This window comes from Linepithema humile, chromosome 7, assembly GCF_040581485.1.
Source record: "Linepithema humile isolate Giens D197 chromosome 7, Lhum_UNIL_v1.0, whole genome shotgun sequence".
Classification (NCBI taxonomy): domain Eukaryota; kingdom Metazoa; phylum Arthropoda; class Insecta; order Hymenoptera; family Formicidae; genus Linepithema; species Linepithema humile.
In genome coordinates this window covers 21969002-21978121 of record NC_090134.1, presented here as the reverse complement: position 1 = coordinate 21978121, position 9120 = coordinate 21969002, and the positions used below count along the sequence as shown (strand labels likewise).

Below are 9120 nucleotides of genomic sequence, written 5' to 3'. Positions count from 1 at the left end.
TTAATAATTTACAGCCTCTTCAAAATTCGGTAACATTGGAGTTCGGAAGGTAAGAGAGCGAGAAAATAAAGTGAAAAGATTCAGATGGCGCAACTAATATATTCCTGCATGCACACTCTGTTTTATCCTACAGAAATATCAAAGTTTTCGATAAGGAGTTGCGCTATTTGCCGTGGCGCTGCATATACGCTGCCGATCGTGGCCATACTGTCCTCTTCGAGAGCACACGGTTTAGCACGGGTGGTTGGCGTGTTGGCTTTGTAAAGCTCGACGCGGATCGTATTTAGCCTGGGTTACCTCTGTCCATCTTGAAGCGAAATTGAAGCGGCGTCTCAGACTTGCTATTGGAATTCGATCAACAACGGTACGACGCTCGCTCGTGACGAATAAAAGCGTTACGAACGAGTGAAACGAATGATTCTTCCCGACACCCTCCACGGAGTGCCATTCGTGCGAAAACTCAACGACGAGCACTGGTCGCCACACGAACGACAGCCCGATCCTCGTCGACTGATTTGACTGATTTTTGTGATCCAGTCACCGAAAACTTCCATCATTCCGCCAATAACCGTGTGCCGACCCGCAGGGTGGCGATCGTCCGATAAGGTACGTGGCCATAAAATCGTCACTTAATTTTGTTGCCGCGTGGTGCCAACGCGATATCGATCACGTGGAAATTCACTTTGAGACAATGATTCATCATAGGCTACATGCCTTCTTAGAACTTTCTTCTTATCATAAAAAAAAATCCATGTTGTTTGCTTGATAATATGTACTTGAGCCTCGTTAAAAACATCGGTTTCTGTTTACTAAAACTTTCAGTTGTAAGTTTACTGATTAATGCGGCCTCTCTTGTATTTGCAACTTGATATAATCGTCTTGAAAGCAAAGAAGCAATGTCTTTGCATTATCTTTTATTCATTATATTTAATATTTAATATCGTAATATATATACATATGCACATATATATATCACTGATGTTGCCTAATATTATGCAGCACATCATATGCATATAATATTATTTAAAATATATCAGATGTAGAAATAAATTTCTCTCCCAGTTTGATAAAATCAAAATTTTATTATAAACAAACTGAAACAGCTTAATCATAAAAATATTTTCTATTATCGCTGATGATCTTGTGTCATCTTTTGGTCAACTTCGGTATGCCATCGTGATAGAAACTCGGCAGCTTTGAGGCGATAAAGAAAAAGTCAGTCAGAAAGAATTAATTTCTACATCTAATAAAATTAAAAATTTTTGTTAATCTTTTTACAGCAAATATTCTTCATATCTTCATCAGTTTAATTCATGTTTATATTTTATTACATTTAAAATACTACTTTTTATATTTTTGCAGCAAAATTATGAGTTTTGTGTTACGAGTATCTTGGTTGCAATGTGTATAACTGTTAATTTATACGCCAATGATAATACATATTTTTTAAACTTTCTGATTTGTGTCACACCATGTGTTTTAATATCAATGTCTGCAGAATGGCCAGTAGCTATGTTATTCATATCTTAAGACTTGTATTATCTTCTTCAGACCAGTATTTCCTCTTCAGGCCAGCAAAGCCATTGTTAAATTATATAAGAACATCGCTTTGTATTTGAATTTGTTTGAATATACAAGGCAATATTATTATTATCCTTTTTTTAACGATGAAACATAATTGCTTGAAAAATAGAAAATTTGTTAGTTTTAACAAAATTACATTATATTTTTTTATAATTTTTTGTATAAATTGTATAATTATACTAAATATATTTCAAAATTTATAAAAATAATAAAATTTGTATTCTACACATTCTGTATATTCTAAAATTCTGTAATTTTGTAAGATATTTATTTCAAGTATTTTATGTATCATTGTATTTTTATACTATCTTGAGCTATTGAGGATGACATATGATTTCATGTGTAAATATATATTTAATTTGATAATGAATGATGTGTGTGAGAGAGAGAGAGAGAGAGTATTGCGTAGATTAAGCACGTTATTTCCCAACCCCCCATTAGACTCTTGAATTACATTTGTACTACCCTTCCACTTTAAACTGGCTTTTTAATGAACCATGTACCTTCTGGTTGTCAGATAATCTCTTATAAAGTCTTGGAACCACGCAAAGAAAAGCTGATAGCACTTATCTCTCTCGTATAAGTAATGGCCCAAGTCATCCGTTCATGCTCAGTATTGTCCTGAATTTCTGTTGGTTTGGATTAGTGAACGAAGTTTTTACATACATATGTGTGAATACATGTATTAACTGCGTCTCAGAATTTGTGAAACGTTTATATTTTATTCCTACTTTGTTATATATATATATACATGAAACACACAAGAATCATCAAAACTTAAAAACGTTGTAAAAACTCTTTGATAGTGATATAATTTTGTATGTACTGTGCATATAAAGATACGAGAATTACTTCCCATCATCAGGTAAAAATTACATGTTAAATTCTATAATATCTTTTGTTACATTAAAATATGAATATAAATTGCGACGCGACATATTGTAATTATGATGAATATACACAATTATATCTGTACAATAAGATTGAAGATATAAATGAAACGTATAAAAAATATAATTAATATTCCTTTCGCTTCTTGTTAACTCAGTATGGCATTTCACAGAAAATATCTGATTTAATTTACCCTGATAACAATAAGATAAGATAAACAGTTCTGTTCAGTGTGTGATAAAATTATTTTAATACATACTGGTTGATTTATATAAAAACCCGCATTAATATTTAAATAGTTCTTTTCCTCTTTTTTATTAGTAACTTGTAGGCTTTAAATTTACGGATTCATAATTTTCGTGGGTTTATATGCTTGCAACAATTTTATAATGATACTTGTCTAAATTAGAAATTGTCTTTTTTGTGCAGGGTTCCGTCTGCGATAGACTGGTTGGCCAGTCTACTGGTGGGTGCGTGAATAACTGCGACAACTGGAAGTTGGCCCTGAACGCAGAGCCCCCGTGGCTTTGCTAGCACCCCCACAGTGATCTCGTCTTAATCAGCTTCCTCACGACTCACCTAACTAGCATTGACAGCTGCCTCGTACGTTTGCGTTGTACAAAATTTATTAAAATTTAGAGAACACAGAATTGATCGATGTCCATTTTTCATGCCTATCTATTATTTGACGATATGCTTTATTTTTGCAGTTTGCTGCCTAGCACCTACAGAGTACCAATTAAATTATTAAATTCAATCAATATGAAGGTAACTAATTTAGATGAACGTATCCATGTGTTGGACAATGAGGCCAACGTTATGACTGTTGTCAAAGACATTGCGATAAGTGGTTTGCAAGAAGAGGCTTTTTACGTTTTGGACATAGGAGATATTGTACGAAAGCATCAAATCTGGAAGGAAAAATTGCCGCGAGTTGAGCCATATTATGGTGAGCTTTCAAACATTTGAGAGTTAAAGTTACATGATAACATGATACGTGGTTATTCACGGAAATGTTTCATTTCCAGCTGTAAAATGTAATGACAATCTGATGGTAATTGAAGTACTAGCAGCTCTTGGTACTAGTTTTGATTGTGCATCTAAGGTAAATATGATTAAATGTTTTTTTCATTGTGAAGAAAATTAAACTTCCCCAAAGAACAAATATTATGTGATGTCTTTTTCCTTTGTAGAATGAAATAAACAAAGTGCTAAGCGTCGGTGTAGACTCTTCAAAAATTATTTTTGCCAATCCGGCTAAACCAGCTTCTCATATTCGTCACGCAGCCGCAGTAGGAGTGGATACCATGACAGTAGACAATGAAAGTGAATTGCATAAAATCAAGAAACTTTTCCCAACCGCCAAGGTAATTATATATTATAATGTAACTTTATCTTATTTAGACAAACTTTCGTGGAATTTTTGAAATAAAATTAATGGCGGTAATTATATAACGTGTTAATTAATGTAAAAACTCATCATTGCAAATATTGAAGTGATAATTTTGTTTTGGAAATGTTTGTATCATATTAATATATTTTTTTCTTTCCTTAGATTGTTATACGAATTCGTTGCGATGCAGAAGTAGCCATGTGTCCGCTTGGTATGAAATTCGGCTGTGATCCAGTACATGAAGCTCCTAATCTTTTACGCCTTGCGTATAGATTGGGTCTCAATGTAATGGGTTTTAGCTTCCATGTTGGTTCTGGATGTCAGGATCCGCCAGTATATCATCGCGCTATTCATCATTGCAAAATATTATTTGACATGGCTACCAGTTTCGGTTTCAAGCCTTATCTATTGGATCTTGGTGGCGGTTATCCGGGCAATAAAGGCACGAGCATCGACAAAATAGCTGAAGTTATTAATGAAGCTCTTGACGAATATTTTAATAGTAAGCCATTCAATTCGTTTTCTTTCTTGATTATATGGATGTATTTTACTTGAAATCACGACTGACAATTAAAATCTTTCAGCTGACGCCGTTCATGTGATTGCTGAACCAGGTCGTTTTTATGTTGCGTCTGCATATACTTTGGCTACAAATATCCACAGCAAGCGTTCTGTACGCGCTGATGAAAATTCTCCTACCACTGTTACGCATAATATGTATTACATCAACGATGGTGTTTACGGATCGTTCAATTGTCTGCTGTACGATCATCAGCACGTAATTCCTATCCCTCTGAAGGTAAAATGCTTTATTCAGAGAAACTACTAATACATTTTTCGTAACTAATACTAATATTTTTTGTTTTCTTTTATTAGACTGGTTGTGGAAAAGTGATTCCTTCAAGCATATGGGGTCCAACGTGCGACGGATTGGATCAAGTTGTTGAGAATGTTATGTTGCATGATATGGAACTTGGTGATTGGATAATTTTCGAAAACATGGGCGCTTATACATTACCCGTTGCTTCGCCGTTCAATGGATTTCCCATTCCTAAGATTCACGTTGTTGCTGACGAAGATATTTGGTAAAAAAATTTGCTTATGATACGCTTGCATACGATGAATAGATACTCGTCTTTATTATAATATTAATCTCATTTAAAAAAAAAATTTTTTTTTTTTAATTTTTATTTCAAAAAATTGAGTTTAACATTTTTTTTGTAGGCTTTTATTAAAAGATGCTCTGCCCTTGACTGAAGACCATTTTGTTATTGGCAATACACCGGGAAATTTGCGACTCGGCTTGGACATTGGAGGAAACGATATCGATCCATGGAATGATAGCGACTCAACTATGGCATTAACAACTCCTGAAATATTAGCAGATGCTCCTAATACTCCGCCACATTTTATCTATGATTATGTCGAGGCTCCGCTAAATTAATCTTATCATAGATAAGTATTTTTCAATTTATATATGCATTTCAAAGCAAACGAATTTAATACATCAATTTTACCATTTTTTTTCTCTTTAATTTGTATAAATGATAAAGGTATAAAAGTTATTTTTAACAGCAAATTTATATGATTTTGTCTAACTTTTCTAAAACTTTTTCTCTATAAAAAAAATATATATAGATATATATCTTGATTGACAAGATGAAAAGATGATGGATAAAATAAAAAAAAAATATATATATATAAGCATTGATTTTAAAATATTAATAGCTTTGATATATAATCTATGTATTTTTTTCTGAAACGATGCTTTGAAATGGTTTTTCTGCTTGTTCTCTTTAAAACTATATTTTAGTAATAATTAGAGATTGCAAATTAAGTAGAGAGCATGGCTCTTAAAATTTTGACTTAATGAACAGTAATATTCGTAACATTTCCTCCATCGCATTATATGGAAAAATATTATAGTAGATGTTTTTTTATATATGCCTTTATATATATGAGCTCCCATATTATTTCTCAAGTGATGTAAGTCCAATTTTTAAATTGTTGCAAAATTAATGTTTTGGGTTTATAGAAAATTCAAGATAAATGAAAATAATTCCTGCAACTTTGTGCTGTTCCCAGCATCTTATTTATGAAGCTGGACTTATAAAATTTGTTTACTAGATGCAAGCGATCCTTCCAGACACATTTCTGATGTAGATCGAAAATTTTAGATTTACTTACACCACTTGAGAAATGAAGAGCTCATATATTTATATATATATATATATATATTATTTGTAATAGAGCATACTGGTAGCTTCAACATTCTCTAAAGAGATGTGATGTAAAAGATTGAAACTTAAAAGAACTGCTCTTGTTTTTGTTTGTGCATTTAACATTTAATAAGCTATAATTTGTGGCGTAGATTACACACGTATAAAGCAAATAATTTGGCAATAGAGAAATTTATAATTTTTTATAGATTTTTAAAAAGCAAGTCGGTCATAACAATATTTCAAACATATTATGATTTAGTTTTGGGTTTTTGAAAATATAAGATAAAGATATAATATTTCTGAATAAGCTTAGATAATTACTAGGGATAAATTACTCATACTTTTTTTTCAAATTTTTTTTTGAGATATTCAAGCATTATGGATAAAAAAATAGAGAATTTATAGAAACATGCATGCTATGTAAGGCATAAATGCATTCCCTGAGATTTACTTTTTACATTAAGCAAATATAAACTCTGTAGGATTGCTAGGAACTTTACGGCATTGAGGCAGCTGTCACAAAGAACCGAAGGCAATTAATTTTATTATTCTCATTGTATTATACATATGTCTATTATTATAATATTATTATTATTATTATTATTATTATTGTCAATTAATTATGATTAAACAATTAATAAATGTAATACAATACAAGGTCAATACGTTTCTGCATATCTAAAAATGACAAGATACTATTAATAAATTAAGAAAAAAGACCTGCATTAGGTATCGCACTTTTCGATCGAAGATATCGATTAAAGATGCGATTTTGCGTTTCAGTTAAATAATGTTGATTGATCATGCATATTACGAAGATTTGTACATGATAATATTTTGGGGAAATTTCGTTTCAGATATCGAGATTATATTTATCACTCTGCATAGAAGGATTAGTCCATTTTATCGTACGACTTTATGTTACGGGATATCCCAAAATTAAAAATCGCAACCGGAAATATTTTAACTGATTAATATTTTGGATAAGATAAAACCGCTTATGAGAAGATCATAGCTTGAAAAATACATTGTACCAACGCTTTTGTGTCAAATATCATAATTTTTCATTTGATTTAAATAAGAATAATGTAAAAACAAATCTTCACAAGTTCGTGTATCCTTTGGTTTGCAGGAGTTAAGATTGTTCGTGCGTACTCGTGTGACTTTAAGCTACTAACATTCGGACAAATATAGATCCAAGGCGCTTAGCCTTATTCTTCCTATATCCTGTTTATATTGTTACAATTCGAATGGCGACACACGATTGCGTCGTGGCCGTCCGTTATTCACGTAATAAATCTCACAAAATACGCGATTTTACTAATCACATATATAAAAATTTATGCAAAATTTTATCACATAATTAGTAACTATCGATATAATTATAATTAAAGATTCATTCTATTAAAATTTATTGTATGTACAGTCATGCTTGCACAGAGTGGCGTATTTTGTGACATTTTTATTCCGTAGGTATGTATCTAAAATTTTAATTTATGCTATAATACGAGATAGTAATATACTTGAAAAACTTTAAATTGTATAATTATTGTTTAAAATATGTATTACACAATGAAGAAATATTATTTATGTTATCTAGCTTTATGCGTGCAAACTTATTTAAATACAATAAATAATGGGAAAAGAGAAATAAACTAACGTATTATTATTTTATTTCAAATTTCAGGATCTACTTCAAAATTGGTACATTATATTAACAATCGGCTATGTCAATGATTATTATTATTGATAATCGGTTATGTAGCGAATGTTTTTACCGACAATTGGTTACATTAAGGTCCTTCTATTATCATCAAGCTTTTTAATAATCGCCGAATTTCAGAGAGAACAAGTAAGATGACTACGTATTCATTACGCATTTTTTAATAACTTTTCGTGAATGATAATACACGCACAATGCAAGCATATCCGGCTGTACATGGTGAAAGGTAAGGTATCGCAATTTTATTAATAACATGCTAGCTATGTTGATGTTATACAACAGTTGCAAATCTTTCTATATATATAATGTTACTGTTTCGCGTTTACACATAACCTACTTTTTTTACGTAGTGCGCTACATGACTTATTATAGAAAAGAACTCCAAAAATCTTTAATATTAATCTTTGATTTTGAAGCGATTGATCTTCACGAAACTGTTATTGTTATTTTTACTTTTAATTGATTTGCTGCAAATAACAATTGAAACGCGTAAATCTGACGCTGGCGCGATGCAAGAATTACGTTTCTAGCGGTTGTTTCTTCGGAGTGAAATCTTTTTACGAAATTCCCAGTTCAGTCGATTGATCTTGTCGGATCGCATTAGAAATTTGATTGCAGGGCGATAAGCAAAACCATTGTAAAAACGGCTTTTGGTTTTCGTTACCGAAACACACTGAGAAACGAAATATCGAGAAATATCGGTGCGACGTTTCACACGAGTCGTAAAATTTGTTGTATTTACAAATAACAACAACAAGATTAACGAATGTTTTCGCTACGCTCAATTGATTTAGATCTCACATTCGAATTCCGCGATTTTTCATTTATAGCAATTTTGCGGAAACGTCTCTTCGTAGTTAGCGTACGAATTCATGGATATGTGCACGCACGCAATTAGAATGCGAAACGATAACAAGATCAGTCAGGTTACGTAAAAGCGGTGGAAAGAAGACGAAGAAGAAGCCTAGAGATTTCTTTTTACTTCATATCCAACATCGCCAACCCGCCGTACTTTCACTTTCGTAATTAACGTTGAATGAGTGTAGCGGCGCGATGGTTTATGCGCGCGCCTAAGTCGAGAGAATTATGGAAAGAGCAAAAAAAGGAATTCGAGAACACACACACGCGCGTATCTTTCGCTGAAACATATTACGTTTAATGGATCCTTAATCGGGCAACGATTATTTCTATAAAATCGCCCGCTCCGTCTGTGAATGTGTCGCGCGATAATTGTAGCTTCGAGCGCCGCGCCAGGATATCGAGTTACGTTTCTGCGCGCAACTTTTACAACAACGACACAGTTCTGC

The 9120-nt window shown here is 32.3% G+C and overlaps 1 protein-coding gene across 2 annotated transcripts; it reads left to right on the top strand.

The window, feature by feature from the left end:
- The first annotated feature begins 232 nt into the window (after nt 1-232).
- Nucleotides 233-7691, top strand: LOC105673605 (ornithine decarboxylase 1). Of its 2 annotated transcripts, none has more exons than XM_012369368.2 (9): nt 233-606; nt 2905-3078; nt 3186-3424; nt 3504-3580; nt 3669-3842; nt 4031-4370; nt 4453-4667; nt 4745-4953; nt 5093-7691. In XM_012369368.2, the coding sequence occupies exons 3-9, from the start codon at nt 3238-3240 to the stop codon at nt 5310-5312; spliced, it is 1422 nt and encodes a 473-aa protein (XP_012224791.1). In that variant the 5' UTR covers nt 233-606; nt 2905-3078; nt 3186-3237; the 3' UTR covers nt 5313-7691. The 2 variants fall into 2 exon arrangements, with proteins under 2 accessions (XP_012224791.1, XP_012224790.1); XM_012369367.2 differs by lacking the exon at nt 233-606 and adding an exon at nt 2196-2449.
- The last annotated feature ends 1429 nt before the right edge of the window (nt 7692-9120 follow it).

Excerpts from the sequence above, each read along its gene's own strand:
- LOC105673605 (XM_012369368.2), top strand. The coding sequence starts at position 3,238 with ATGAAGGTAACTAATTTAGATGAACGTATCCATGTGTTGGACAATGAG. Across the intron at positions 4,371-4,452 it reads TCTTGACGAATATTTTAATA|CTGACGCCGTTCATGTGATT; the intron begins GTAAGCCATTCA and ends AAAATCTTTCAG. Across the intron at positions 4,668-4,744 it reads TAATTCCTATCCCTCTGAAG|ACTGGTTGTGGAAAAGTGAT; the intron begins GTAAAATGCTTT and ends TTCTTTTATTAG.